General features: G+C 37.5%; 1 protein-coding gene across 4 annotated transcripts in view; it reads left to right on the top strand.

Annotated features, from left to right (window-relative positions):
• Positions 1-15,119, top strand: part of KLHL2 (kelch like family member 2) — a 57,738-nt gene that overhangs the window by 25,373 nt on the left and 17,246 nt on the right. For all 4 annotated transcript variants that reach the window (XM_080591750.1, XM_080591751.1, XM_080591753.1 and 1 more), the window contains one exon: positions 9,251-9,413. In XM_080591750.1, the coding sequence (XP_080447876.1) occupies positions 9,251-9,413 (163 nt within the window). The remainder of the gene's footprint in view (positions 1-9,250; positions 9,414-15,119) is intronic.

The raw sequence follows: 15,119 nt of genomic DNA, 5'->3' as shown, positions 1-15,119 counted from the left end.
AAGCTACCTGCTGCAAAACTTGAAAGACAGCCCTGGACAACTTGAAGAGTAGAGGGCATTTGCTTATTCTTTAAAGTGTTCTATGCAAATGAAAGCATGTGTGCCCATTTACCTCCCTGCAAAATGCAAGGTGCTTATTATGAGTAAATGAAACCAGTTACAGAGGAGAGTGCATGTTTGACCTCTCTCACTTGCACGTGTGTTCAACAATGCCTTGCTACATGTAAGATGAAATCTGTGGAGGCAGGAATAAAGACTTTCTTGAAAATGTTTGGGTTTTTGGAAATTAATTATGCTTTAAATCACGAAAAGTATGCATAAAACCTTCATATGAAAAAAAAAATGTTTGCATGGGAGGCTACAGATGTCATTTGCTTGGAGAATTCTGTCCCCCAAATACATGAATCTTAGAAGCACAACATCCAGATTAAAGTGATTATGAATTTTGTCACTGAAGCACTCCTTTTGAGAAGGTATTCCCCTGTGACATTTCTAGAAGATTATAAATACAGTCTGCTGTAAGAAACTAAGTGATGAGTAAAAGATGTTCTCGAAATATAAAAACATAACTAATGCTAAAAGTTCAGTGCAATCAAATATCTTTTCAATCTACTGAAAGGGCCATTTATTGCACATTAGATGTTATTCTTGTCTCAATTTTTGTACTAAAGATAAGCACCATGCACACAAAGTATTTTTACTTGGTGCTATTTCTGTTGCTCTTAGTTCCCTAGTTTTCTATTAATATAAAAATCAGTGGTATGGATACATCTTCTGTACCAGAGAACGAGAAGATAGAGAAAGCAGAGGCTCATAATCTACTATCCCAGTTACATTGCTGTTTATTTCCAGAGCAGGCTTTTCAGGGTTTGGAAATGGTGTTTTGATTCCTCTTTCAAGTTTGCCAGCAAATATTCAGTTATGGTAGGAGAACAAGCCTTGTGTGTTACAAATCACTCCGCCTGTAATGTAAAAAGGAAATGTGTGTAATCAGGGGATATTTTTTTAATGTTTGTCATAATGATCTTTTCTTTATAACTAAGCACTGTGTATCTGTCAGTGGGGTCTGAGACTGGGGGTGGTCCAGTACTAAAGGTGTGAGATGTTATGGTCAAGTCCTATAGATTAAGCATGCTAGCTAAAAGCATCAGCTGATACAGCGATTCTTAATGTGGCTCAGCCTTTACAGAAGGATGGAAGACCACACAGGGCGAGTTACGGTGTCCTGCCTCAATATTTTCAACTTTTAAAATCCTTCAACAGAGATCCTTTGTATATTATTTGACTAGCTAGCGCTTCAGATCCCATAGAGAGTAAATTGTGCGGTTTCTGAATGGAAGTTTCTGAAGTATCAGCAGCAACTGGCTTTGTTCTGACGCTAGTTAGACTTGGTTAAATTTTCTTGTCCCTAAGAAAATATGAAGACATTTTTAATGCAACTCTATTATATTTTAAGTCCTGAATTACAGCAAGATGAATGATTCTGAGCTGTCATTTTAGATGACTTACTGTGCATATACTTAAATTCAGTGACCAAACTTAGAATCAAAAACTATTTCTATTGAGTTGAAATGTCTAGGATTTTTCTTCACTGAAAGAAAAATCTAAAATTCTAACTAAAAATATTTCAGGTTCAAGAATTTTACACTTGAAGTGGAACAATGTTGCTATCCTATTTTGAGAAACTTTAACAGAAGATGATATGAAAGACTAAGCTCGTCACTGTTAACAAAAATAACCATCATAACTATCTCTTGCATGGAGACTTAAGCCAAAATATGCTTTTACATGGTGATTTGAGCACGGTTCTGATCAAGGTGATGCAGGAAAATCCTCAAGGCAAACATGACAGCATGGTTCTCCCTTGTAGATCAGATGGGCACCATTAATCATAGTACATTACTTAATCAAAGTGACCCTTCTGTCATTTTGTTTGCTTTGCTTTGCTTTGCGTCTGCACTGTGCAACCCAGAACATCCTCCCAGATCCATCCCCAAACTTCCACACCCCTCAAAAACCAAAACAAAACAAAAACCTCCCCCACAAATGTTTTAAATAATAATTAGTATTTCATTCAGACTAATCTTCTAAAGTGGTTTCTCTTCTAAAGACAGTTTTGCAGCAAACCAGATACTTTCCATAAACTGCATGTGGTTGTAATTGTCTTGAATGCTTAAGTACAGACAGTGATGCTAGTTAAATGGCAGGTATGTAAAACAGTTACTTTTTCCTTACATTCCATTTTAATTAGCACTACTTTCCAAGTCAGGAGCTGCTTAGTATTTTTAGAGATCATGTCAGTCATTCAAAATACTCCATTATCTTGATTGTTTGCTTGTTTTCAACTGAAAGTGTTCTGCCAATAATGTAGCTAGTACTAAGGGAATGTGAAGGAACAGGACTGTATCTCAATTAAGAGTCTGATATCTTCCTCTGATACTATAAAACTGCCACCCACACCTGTATTTTTAATTGGATTGGGCTCATTTAAGATAAAGGATAAATTTGCACATCCAAGTCTTCACTGCACAATAGCCTATAAACTCAAAGACTCTAAAGATATATATATTTGTAAGATGCATGGCATTATATTCTAAACTTGCAGCTCATGGACATTTTTAAATCCAGTATAGCATCTGATTTGTGTGTATTTTAACACTGGAACAGTACATTTAACTTGCACATCTTGTCCTTGTAAAAATTCTAGCAGAGCTGAATTTCCTAAAATTGGAACTTCTACATTTTATCCCACGGATGCAAGTGTTAAAATATTTGTATCTTTTAGTGGTTTTATATACATACTCATAAGCAGCATAATTTCAGTGCAGCACAGTTATTTCACTAGAAATTTGACTAAATTAATTTGTTACAAACCACAGTTTTAATTATATTACAGATGCATTTAGATAGGAATAATAATAATAAAAAAGCAGCTGATTTTGATGATCTCTGACGAATCTCTTAATTTCATTCTTCCTTGTGCCATGGCACAAACAGAAATTTCAGGAATTTAGCTATCTGAAATAGGTATTTAAACCCTAGAAATAGATGTTACATTTTACTATATCTCCTCAAGATTTGTTTTGTGACTTGTATTAACATAACTGCTGCTCTTTGAAATTGATTTCATTTTAATGTCAGAAGTGGAAATATGGAATATCTATAATTAGCAAGGATGTAACTCGCTGTCTTGAGTGCTTGTATTGTGATTGGATTCTCAGGCATTTGCTTTCCTAGGTTAGTCTCTTTCCCAATGTTGCTGATGTGTTTTTTTTTCCTCTGCGTGTTATAAAATTTTTTTTTTCTATTTTAAGCAGCACACTGTTCATTTCTCTTGTAAGCTGCTTTGATTTTTATTGGCTTATCTGTGTGCAAAACAATGTTCAGAGAATTTTTTTTGTTTGTTCTATGAAAAAAATATGATCTTGTTCCCAAAACCTGCAATATGTTCTTTCAATGCATCATTGTCAGGTATCGATTTGAATTTAGGCAAGGATTCATGAAATAACATCTCAAAGAAATTCCAGGAAATCTCAAAATAATAAGATAAAAATATTGGCTTAAGCATCTTTGTATTGCAGGTAGCACAACACGTCGGGAGAATCTGTTAGTGGAAAGATGAATGCAAAGATAAGAGCATGGGTTGGATAAAAAAAAAAAAAGCCCAATTACTCAATTATTGTAGCAAATTGATTTAAACCAGCAGAGGAAAAAAAAAAAAAACTTTAATCAATTTAAATTTTACCTTGCATTGAACTTTGTTATTTTTAAAGCAGGCCCAGTGGAAGCAGATTGCAGAGGGACCTGTCCACTGTATTTTGCGTATCTCTAAGGATGGAAATTCTGCAACTTGTTGGGGTGACCTGTCCTGGAGCTTAATCACCCTCATGGCTTAACAAACAAAAAGCCTAACTCCTTTTCTCTAATCAGACTTTCCAAACTTCTTACTTGTATATTGCTTTCTGTGCAATTGCTGTGCAGCTTCAAGAACAGCCTGGTTCTGTTCTCTCTCCCCTCCCATTAAATAGTTGTGGACAGTAATAAGCTCTCCCCCTTCACCTTCTATTTTATGGCTGAACAAATTCAGAGCCTCTCTTTGTAATAACACATGCTCCAGTCCCCTGATTGTCTCGACGGCCCCTTCGTCTGGAGTTGTTCCAGTAAGCCAGTTTTTCTCCATTGTCACCTAGCAGGACAGATACTAAAAGCACCTGTTGTGTAAAGCGGTACCAACTTGCGCTTGTTACTTTGGGAGCTAGGGGCTGCATGAGGTGGAGCATAGCACTGAATGTCATGAAGTGGAAATGCTGTGAAGAGATTCCTGTAATAAGTCATCCAGCAGTTTTCAGGCAGGACAAACCCCCTTGTCTGGTGTGGAGGCAGGCCAAGGCTGTGTGCAAGGCTGTCACAGCTCAGTACGCTCTGACCAGGTTCTTTAAGGTAGTCCACGTGAGGAGGGTTAATGTAAGGTCTTTAAGATACTTGGTGCTGCATCATGCTACATCTTGATTTAGCAGAGAGACAGCAACATACTGAAATCAGAACAAAAGCACAATATAGCAACTGCAGTATACAGCTGGATCACTATACAAACGTGATTCCCATTACTGGTCTCTATAATGCTCATGCACAGCATGACGGGTTGTCCCAGTTACTAGGAAGGAATACATGGGTTAAAGCCAGCTCGAGCCCATTGCTTTCTTCAGAGGTCTTTTTTTTTTTTTTTTTGTTATTCAGTTTTTATAATTCCAGTTGGACTGAGTTACATGTATACTTCTCCTGCTTTGCTGGGCTGTCTAGCTGGGGAAGGCATTGCTCTCTACTAATTATCTCAAGGAAGGCTGTTTACATGACTTGATGACCTACTGGTACAGCTGTACTCTGAAAACAAAGGTTACCCCCACCTTGTGCTGAGATAAGTTCAGTTTGCTTAACAGCACTGGGCGGTCATTCCTTGCGTTCTTTGCTGAACTCATTGCCCTTATCCATCTCTGAGCCTTCTTCCATGGTAGAGGTTTGTTGGCTAGTCACACAGCCCCTGTTGTATCTCCCAGACTGTTGTAGATATGTTCCTTCTGAATTGATAGGTCACAAATAACTAGATGGGTGCCTGCCTGTAAGAGCTGCTCGTCATCTCAGAACTCAATAGATGTGTATTTTGGTCACATGAGGTAAGTACATCCAGCCACATGAGGGTGAACTGGAAAAAGAGGAGGGAGAATTGCTGCAGGCAACATCAGTGTACTCCAGCCCTCATCAGAATCCTGCCAGGTATCTGAAGGGCCACGAGAGAGGGCAGCAGCCTCAAAAATAGGTTGATGACCTAGATGAGTTACTTTGAAGTACATGAATACTCCACTGAAAGTTGAGGGCTTTAGGTGGATCTCTCCTGAATACACAGGTGACCACACAGTACCTGGTCACAGTCCTTGTTATCTCCGTGGAATTGGAAAGGTGGTTGTTGTGCCAGGTACACGTAGCTTTGGGAACAGGAATGTCTCTGCAGAAAGGAGAATCAGGAGAAGATAATCAGGAAATTGCCGTCAGAGGCCTGTAAGGGTTAAGTGATATGCTCTAGGAAATCTAGCAGTCATTCCAAGATTCATCACTACTACTTTGATGCAAAGAAGAGAATACATGATTTCTTATTTGCCATCTGTAATAATAATCTGTTCAGTTTTTCTGATTATAAAAACAACTACTGTGATGAGATTTTTTTTTCATAGAATAAAACATTGGAAAGGATTTTTTTCCCTCTGCATTTCTTGCAGTAGGAAGCAGTATGCATATTGAAGTATTTTTGATTTTTAGAGGAAAGTTAGGGTACCCCCTACTGGCTATTTTTGGAAATAAAGCTGAGCTATAACCTACTACTTTAGAGTGAGCAACAGCTGAGTTTAATCCATACTGCAGTTTTAATATATTTTTAGTAGGTTTTAGAGCAGTGTTCCCCCCCGGTAGCTTGGTAGCTTTTAGCAGGGTGAATGTACCTGCAGTGCAGCTGTTTTAAACGCAGGTGGTTGTACAGGCTGAGGGGTTCTGTAGTACCAAAGGAAATAGCTAGATGTTATCACAGCTCTTGTTGCCTAGTAACTAAAGCTCAATGTATAATTTCAATGGGGCTGAATTTGATGCACCTTGTCTGTCTTTCCCTTTTTTCTAGTGGAATGCACATACATGTATTTAGACTAAAATATGTCATCATCTGATAGCTAAAATATATTCAAATCTCTAACTTTACAAACTCAATTGCCATAATATAAGAGCTGACTGGAGTTTCATATAATTAAGAAAGACTTTCTAGTTATTGTAGCATTTGTTTCCTGATTTTATTAGTGAGCAAGCTTTTCAGTCTGACTGTTTATGCATAGAAATATTAGAAATATTAAATTGTTTTCTGCATAACATTCTCAAATTTCATCTTTCCATTTCTTTAACTGATTTGACTATTCTATATATTTTTCTACTAAATCTACTTACACAGTCAGGAATTGATGTCAGAGTTATTTGTTCAACTATACTGATAACCCACTTAAAATTACCTGAGACTGTTTGGATTACTGAATTTTTTTGTAAGCAGGTGTGAAATGCTTGTGTTAGATTTTTAGCCCTGATTTTTGATACATAATGTAATGATTGTATCTTATGCTACAATTCTCTATCAATGAATTATTACGCTGTTTTAACTAATCATACTCTAGTTCCAGTAATGTAATTTCTATTGCCAGAATTATCACATTTTCATAAACATATATGCTAATATAAAATGAGTTTGCTAGACTGTTTTAACCTTGTCAATTGTAGACTTCAAGCTTAACTGAATTTGTTTTTGAATTGTGTGACTTTTTCTGACACTTGTTCCTAATTCTTCATGCATATCTTCCCCATTTATTTTGTTAGACTTATTTGATATTTTCAAGTACTATCTAAGACTTAAACTAGTCTTCAGTTGCGTTGCTTAGTAGCATAGAATATCCTGAGTTGGAAGGGACCAACAAGAATCACCGAGTCCAACTCCTGGCTCCACACAGGACCAGCCAAAAATCAGACCATATGTCTGAGAACATTATCCAAATGCTTCTTGGACGCCCAACCACGCTCTTGGTGCAGAACCTTTCCCTAACCCCCAGCCTGACCCTCCCCTGTCCCAGCTCCATGCTGTTCCCTCAGGTCCTGTCGCTGTCCCCAGAGAGCAGAGCTCAGCGCCTGCCCCTCCGCTCCCCTCGTGAGGGAGCTGCAGGCCGCCATGAGGCCTCCCCTCAGCCTGCTCTGCTCTGAACAGACAAAGGGACTTCAGCAGCTCCTCATACGTCTTCCCCTCCAGACCCCTCACTATCTCTGTTGCCCTCCTTTTGACACTCTCTAACAGTTTTATATCTGATGTTGTGATGCTCAAAACCACACACAGTGCTTGAGGCAACGCCAGTGCAGAGCAGAGTGGCACAACCCCTTCCCTTGACCGACTAGCAGTGCCATGCTTGATGCACCCAAGGGTATGGCTGGCCCTCTTGGCTGTCAGGGCACGCTGCTGGCTTATATTCAGCTTGCTATCAACCAAAACCCCTAGATCCCTCTCTGCAGGGCTGCTCTCCATCCTCTCGTCCCCCAGCCTGTACATACAGCCAGGGCTGTCCCTTCCCGGGTGCAGAATCCAGCACTTGATCTTGTTAAACTTCATACTGTTGGTGTTGCCCAAGCTCTCTTAATTTGTCCAGATCTCTCTGCAAGGCCTCATCACCCTCTGGTGGTGTATCAGTGCAGTCACATTTTTTGCCTTAATTTCTTTCATTAACAGTTGATACCTGAAGCAAACTTTATTAAAGATATCCTTCCTTTTTGCTGTCTACACTGATATCCTGTTTTACACATTTGGCTATAGTGGGTTATTGCTCTGAGTTAGGGATTAATACCTTGTGGAACAGAAAGATGGTTTTCAAGCCGGCTTCATGCGTGGCAGGCTGAAGGGAGAGGAACAGCAAAAAAGTTTAAAACAGATTTCAGTTTTACAAGATTGTATCACATAGTCCTTGATGATGGCAAATAGTTGATTCTGCAGACAGTTACTAAAATTAAAACTTGTTCCCAAGAGCAATAGTTATATGTATATTCTGCCGCTTTCATTTCGTATGAGTTACACAGGTCTTTTTTTACTTCACCCAGCTCTTCCAGCTCTCTTCTTGATCTTCCAGTTTTGTTCTTGCCTGACTCTTTTTAATTCTAGCCAGGTAACTTTAAAAAAAGTAATAGTTAACAAGAGTAGTGCAGCCATTTTCTTCGGTGTATATTTTGCTGGCTTATTATTGATGCAGCCCTAGAGTATATGTTTTCTCTGTGTGTAAGTAAAAAATTGCAAGACTTGGGTTCAAATCTCTCCTGTTGTCATCCACTGAAGATGCAAACTAACATTAATTTCGTATTTGAATGTTTTAAAATAGAAATCACATTAAAGTAACTGTCAAAAACACCAAATATAAAAGGTATTATGAAGAAGAAATTGTAGTTAGCAGTAGGGAATTTTACTTATATTTCACCTAAACCTCATGTTTAAATTTTACTGGTCAAATAAAATGCATGTTATACTGTTCTGGAAATTCTTCCTGCCTTTTTCGCTTTTCTTTGTGAAAGTTGGAAGGACAAATATTCCATTTACACTAGTTCTTTACTGGTATGGACTTTCAGTGACCTATGAAATGTTTTATATACTCAGGCTTTTAAATTCCTGAATTGTCATTCTTCAGACTTTTTTGGAAACTGAATTGAGTCCCTGTTAGAATCAGTTGCATAAATATGCTTATTATTGATGCTAAACAAATCAATAATTTGGACAATGTCCAGTGCTTGCATGCAAACAAGTGTATTATCATGGTCTAGAAAACTTTGATTTTAAGAAAGTGAACCCTTCCAATGTTGAAGGGTTGAAGGTGAGGTGCAAGTGTGGAGTGTTGGGAAGAGTAACTAGGGAACTTGTGAATAAATACTGGGGAGAGTTTACATGATGTGTGAGAATTGTAATCTATGGAATGATTTCCCAGTGAACATGGTGACAGAGGTGTTTGTGATTTTAAATCTTAAATGGCATTTGCAGAGACATAAATAATTTTGATGTTGGGTTTTAAGTTTTTGAGTCTTGTGGTTCTGAAATTTTCCTCTCTTGGTTTTATTTATTTACTTATTTTTATTAATGTTGACCAGTACTCTTGTATCAGGTCAGAACTGAACTGGGATATTAAACACCTGTTGCTTCTTTCAGGTACTGCTCCCAGCAGCTGGTCTCTTGCAACTGCAGGATGTGAAAAGGACTTGCTGTGAATTTTTGGAATCCCAGCTTCATCCTGTCAACTGCTTGGGAATTCGTGCTTTTGCTGACATGCATGCATGCACAGATCTCTTGAACAAGGCCAACACATATGCAGGCAAGTTATCGTTGTCATAGAAGTTAGCTTGATGTCTGTGTGTGGGGGTTACACACACATGTGGATTCCATGCCAATCCACCCACACTTGTCCAAAGGAAATTCAATTTTATCCAGGTATACATCTTCTGAAGAGTGTATTTAATATGAATGTCTGTCAGAGAAGGAAAGAGACGTCTCCTGGCTGAAACATGGTTATAGTAACTGCAGACAGGGGCAGTATTTTTGTGGCCTATCAGGACCATACAATTTATAAACCAGAAATAATCCATCTTGTTTAAAATTTTGCGCCATAGTTTAGGGGAGAAAGCAGGAAAGAAGAATTAAAATTCTGGCATTAGAGAAACAATTGGCAAGAACCAAAGTTCCATCTATGATTTTCAGGACTGTTGGAAGAACGTGGGGGAAGAAAGAAGATGAGGGCATGAAGGGAGGCTATCTGTAGCGCCTGTACTGTACTGGCAAAGTAGACACTGACAAGAAACATATATGAATATTGTGTCTTGAGTAATTTGTCTTCTGAGAATCCTACATATCTAGCCCAAAACTTTAAATTTCCTACTATAAAGGATACCTGTAATTTTATTCTTCTGTCTTGACACAAAGTGGATAGAGATATGTCTTCTAAGTAACAATATAGCTCAACCAACAAAATGTTTTATTAGTCTAATTTCTACTTGCCTTTGAAGAACACTTGTCATTGTTTCTCATTCTTTGCTGAAAAATGTTCGTAGAATTCTTAATTTTATTACTAAAAGTACATTGCCATTGTCATCTTAAAGGCTGTTTGTCCTACCTGTAAGAGGACTAGTTCGTGTCAAGTCTTCACATTTTCAAATTTAAGTTCTCATTTTGCTTGCCATTGTTAATAAAAAAGCAATTCTGATTCTTTGGTGAACTAACAGAAGTGTTGTTGCAGGGACAAGGGAGAATAATTATTCCCTTTTTCTTGATGCTCGTGAGGCCTCAGGTGGAAAAATGCTGAATCAACCTTTAAGACAGATGCAAACAAGCTGAAGTGAATCCAAGGAAGTCTAACAAGAACATATTAAGAAAACAGACTGACCTATGACAAAGACTGTGAGAGAAAAGGGTCCATTCAGTCAAGAAACTAAAAGGCTAGGAGTACGAGAAGGCACAAATCTTCCTGTACGTAAAGAGATGAGAATGAGTAAGCTTCATTTGTGAGGTATTTTTAAAGTAGTTTCACGCATTAAGAAAAATCTTACTGTAAAAGTAACACTGATCAGGCAAGCTGTCTATGGAAGTTATGAACTCTCTGCTGCTGGGCAGCTATAAAGAACTGGTTAGACCAACATCAGATTTAGGCTGATCTAGATCACACCTGTGTGCAAATCTAGATGATCTGAAGTGCTTTGTAGCTTGCGTTTCTATGACTGTGAAGGCTAAAATCCTTTTTTCCCCTCTTTACTTTCCAAATACATTTTCTGCTGTTGGAAAATGATAATACAGGGAAAGTATTACCAAATCAGTAATTGTTAACATAATCTAGTACACCTGGATTCCCTTGTTTAACTGCTTTTGACACCGGTAAAGGTTGCATAATGTAGATTACTAAAAAAAAGAAACAAATCCTTAAAGCCATTGTGTAAGCTTTGCGCAAAGCAGTGAATTTTTATCGTAACACTGTAACTAAAACTAATGCTTCAATTTATTCAAGTAGCATTGTAGAATGTGTTGGGATTTTGATGTTTAAGTAAAGACTGAAGACATTACACTGAAGGATTAATTTTTAATGGAAACTTTTTATGGTGAACAAAAAAACCCACCCTTTTATAGGGATTAAACTTGGTAGCTAGCAAAGAAGTATATTTTGATTAGAGCAACAGGAGTGAATATTCAAAGAATAGGACAAATTTGTTTTAGAATATGCTTCTAATTCAGAAATCATGGATTGTCAGAGGTTGAGAGTTGGTCTCAGGTATGCCTCTATTTGTCCAGTCATGGATCTTTTCCTGTCTTTCAGTGTCTCTTGGATGTTTCATTCCTACTTCAGGTTCAGCAAAATTGAATTGCTTTTCATCTAAATATCTTTCCCTTCCCCCTGTCTTCCACTCACTGGTGACTTCAGTGTTCTCCTAGTCATTCAGGTTTGTGAACTTAACAACTTTAACTCTCCCCTGCCATTTTCTCTCAACTACTCTGTTACTTAGTCCTTTATTTTGTTTCTTCCCTCCCCATCAAATCTGTGCTATGTCAAATTTCTCATTTGTTGCATTGTAAATCTACCTCTGCCTCAACTTCCTCTCTGTCTGCTAAGGTAATTGTATCACTTTTGCCGTATTCCTTCCCCCCACCCCTCCGGATAAAATTCCAACCTCTCACCCTTGGCTTTTCCAATTCAGCAGAATTACCCCCACTTGTACCTCTCTCGTATTTCTTTCCTACTTCTTTTGTGCTTGGAACTAACCTTTCTTTCTCTTTCCTCCATAATAAAACCACCTTCTATTTCTGTCGGATTCCTCCAGAAAGTACTTTCCTCATATATGTTTCCTTTTTTATCATCGTATTCCTAGAGTCCTGCTGGCCCATACCATGAGCTGCCAGCTCCACTCCTACTGTGTTTTTGCAGTATCTGTGTGGTGAATTTTAAAGCAATGCACATTCTGTTCTTACTCTTAAGATAATATACTGTGGATGGTTAGGGTGTGAGATACCTCATTGCCTGGCACTTTCTGCCCTGCCTTCGTTAATCCCTAGCAGTCTGTCAGACTTAGTATGAGAGCAGTACAGAAAAGAGAAGGAAAAAAAACCAAAAACGAATTATCCTGAAAATGCTGCAGGGAGGGAAAAAAAAACTATATTGCTTTTCATAGCTTTTCTAAAATATACAATGACAAATTAACATAATTAACAACTTAGTACAGAGTTAAAAATGGCAATTTTCCTTGAATAGAGCACTAAGTGCTTAATTCAGATGTCCAGGTCCAAATAATAGCCTTTTTATTGTCATGAGTAATTTTAGACCTCATAAAAAGAAAGATTTTGATGAATGTTTTCAATTACCGTAATTTCAAGAAAATCTGTTTTCCTATATAGATCTTTTTCCCTCACTTTCAGAAGATTATAGTTTCTCTGTTAAGACTGGATATTTAAGGAAAAAACAAACTCAGTAAACTCATATGATTAGGTGTCCATTGAGAGAATTCTTGGTTGCTGTCTTAAGTGTGAAACTGAGGAATACAAATCAGCCATTTTCAGTAATATTTCATTATTTTAACCAAGTGAAATTGTATTAAAACTATTTATATATCAATTAAAAATAAAAAAGAACCCCAAAACTCAATTCAAGAGCTATTCAGGTTGCTTTTGAAAGGACTAAATTTTGTGATGCATGTCTTAGGGGAGAAGTTCTAGTGTAGATGCAACTCAGTACTTTCTGTGATAACTGTATTTTAAACTGTTATGCAAAAGGTTTTAATTAAAACTTTTCTGCCTTTGAGTAACACCATATCAACTCGAAAAGGCTGTCATATTTTTGATCTTTTATGCAGTAGGAATCCAGGCTTACATTTATTAGCTAAAGTTTAGGTGGTTAATGTTTTAGGGAATGCATTTTCATGTAACAATGGCTTAATTTTTAATTTTATTTTTTTTTCCAACTTCTACATTGACTATGCCTTAACAAATGCTAAACTGCTTCACTTTTAAACTTTGTTCAATTTAATAGTTGAAGTTAATATTTATATAGATTACTGTCTAGAAATATAAAAACAAAGACATTGGCAAGACCGTGAGTGCAATATTTGTTGAATGTGTTTGAGAGTACGGGAATTATGTACAACTTGTAACCCTTAATTATCAACAAACAATTTTATCCCTTTGTAGGTTAATGTTTTCCCTCTTGAATTCTCAATAATCTAAATGCCATCATAGCCATCATACCATCTTTTTTTTCCCTCTGTTCTTGAGCAACTCTCTTTGTCAAGGCTCTTTCTCACAATTTAAAGATTTTTTTTGTTTTCTCAGAAGTTTGAGCCAAAGATAAGTGGCTGTGCCATTTCAGTATCAGACCTTGTGTCACAGACAGCTGAACTCCTGTGAGCCTACATTTTAGGATTACAGGTTACAGAAGCTAGAATGAGTACAGAAGAGAGGACTATTTGATTGAAAGAACAGTGAAAATAGAGAAAATGAAAAGCACCTGGCTCTTTGACTTCTTCCACTCTTTGTTTTACTTGCTATTTTATATTTAGGAAAAAGAGGCAGTTAGACACTGCTAATAGATAATGGTGGCATAAAAACAAATTGATGCAAACATAAATAAGAAGTTATCGAGACTCTGGAACTTCCTTCCAGTGGGAGTGAAAACCCAACTTCCATTAAAATTGGAGCTTCATAATCTTGTGATGGGGCTGGTCCTCCTGTAGCAGACTATTGGATTTCTATAATTTAGGGAAGCCATTTATATGTATCTGATGCCTATTGAGAGAGCTGAAAATAGTATGCACTTGATGCAAATTTCTTGGAGTTGACTTCTGTTACAATTAAACTTTCTGAGATGCCAACTGTTCTGGTGATGTTCCCTAGTGCAGTCCTAGTCTGGGTCTTGCACCTCTTCCACAGGTGGGTAGTAGATCAAGCTGAGATCTTTCTTTTGCTAAGATTTCTACTAAGAGTATGTGGCATGAATGCTGTTAGTAAGCATCTCTTCGCGGTTTTAGCCTGTGATATACCTTAGGTAGTCTTAGGGCATGCACATAAATTAAGAATTGTCCATGGTGTGTTTTACAGTTGTCATAATGTTAATTATAACCTCAGGATAGATCGGTGAGGCTTTTTAATCAAGGAAAGTGGTTTGATTCCAGGAATTTCTTAAGTAAGACAAGCAGTAGGAATGCTAAATAGAAAATCTTAAGGGAAGAACATGATTAATCCACAGTTAAAAAGAAAGAGAACTACAAGAGAATAGAGTTAAAAGGGCTATGCCATCTTGGACTGGGGTCAATCTCAATGTCTTTTCAAGCGATTTTTAACAAGAGAGAGAGGAAATGTAGCTCCACACCTCTCTAGGTCATGCCAGACTTAGGGATAAAACTGGAAAGGCTAATGGGACAGCCCAACAAGCCAGCTGGTATTCTGAAGCAGAAGAAATGCTTATTGTCATCTTAGATGCTAAAAATTTTTCTGTTCTGTTATCTTTTTTGTAATGTTTCATTACAATGCTTTTAGCTAGAAGAGGTCTTCTGTAATCTTGTGAAAAGATAAAGTGGATTTCCAGTAATCTTATGAATATATTCCACTTATCTGGTGAAGTTCTACAAACATGGTCTGTAGCACCACAGCACTAGAGCTCTCATGCAGAGCTTAGCTCTTGAAATGCATCTTTGTTGCAAGCAAATATGATAAATGTAATTTCACTAATTGCATAAATGCGCTGGGTTTGGAAAGATTGGATTCTCTGTGGAAGAAGTGTATCTTGGTGACCAATGCTGCTTGGCTTTTAGCATCATGCTGAGAGGTCACAGAAACCTTTCTTAGGGAACCTTACCACAAGCATGGATTGCTGTATTGTACTGAACTGTGGGATGCTGCATGTTGTGTTCTGGTGCTCTGGCTAAAACTTTGAGCCCTGACTGGATTTGGGAAGTACGTGCGCCTTCTGCAGACTATTCTGGTGTGCATTTGTACTCAAGAGATTTAAAGGACTTATATAGCAGAATCTTTCTTACAATTCTATTCTGAG

This window comes from Anser brachyrhynchus (genome assembly GCF_964034855.1).
Source record: "Anser brachyrhynchus genome assembly, chromosome: 4".
Taxonomy (NCBI): Eukaryota; Metazoa; Chordata; class Aves; order Anseriformes; family Anatidae; genus Anser; species Anser brachyrhynchus.
Note: the sequence above shows the minus strand (reverse complement) of the source record. Positions and strands in the feature narration are given on the sequence as shown.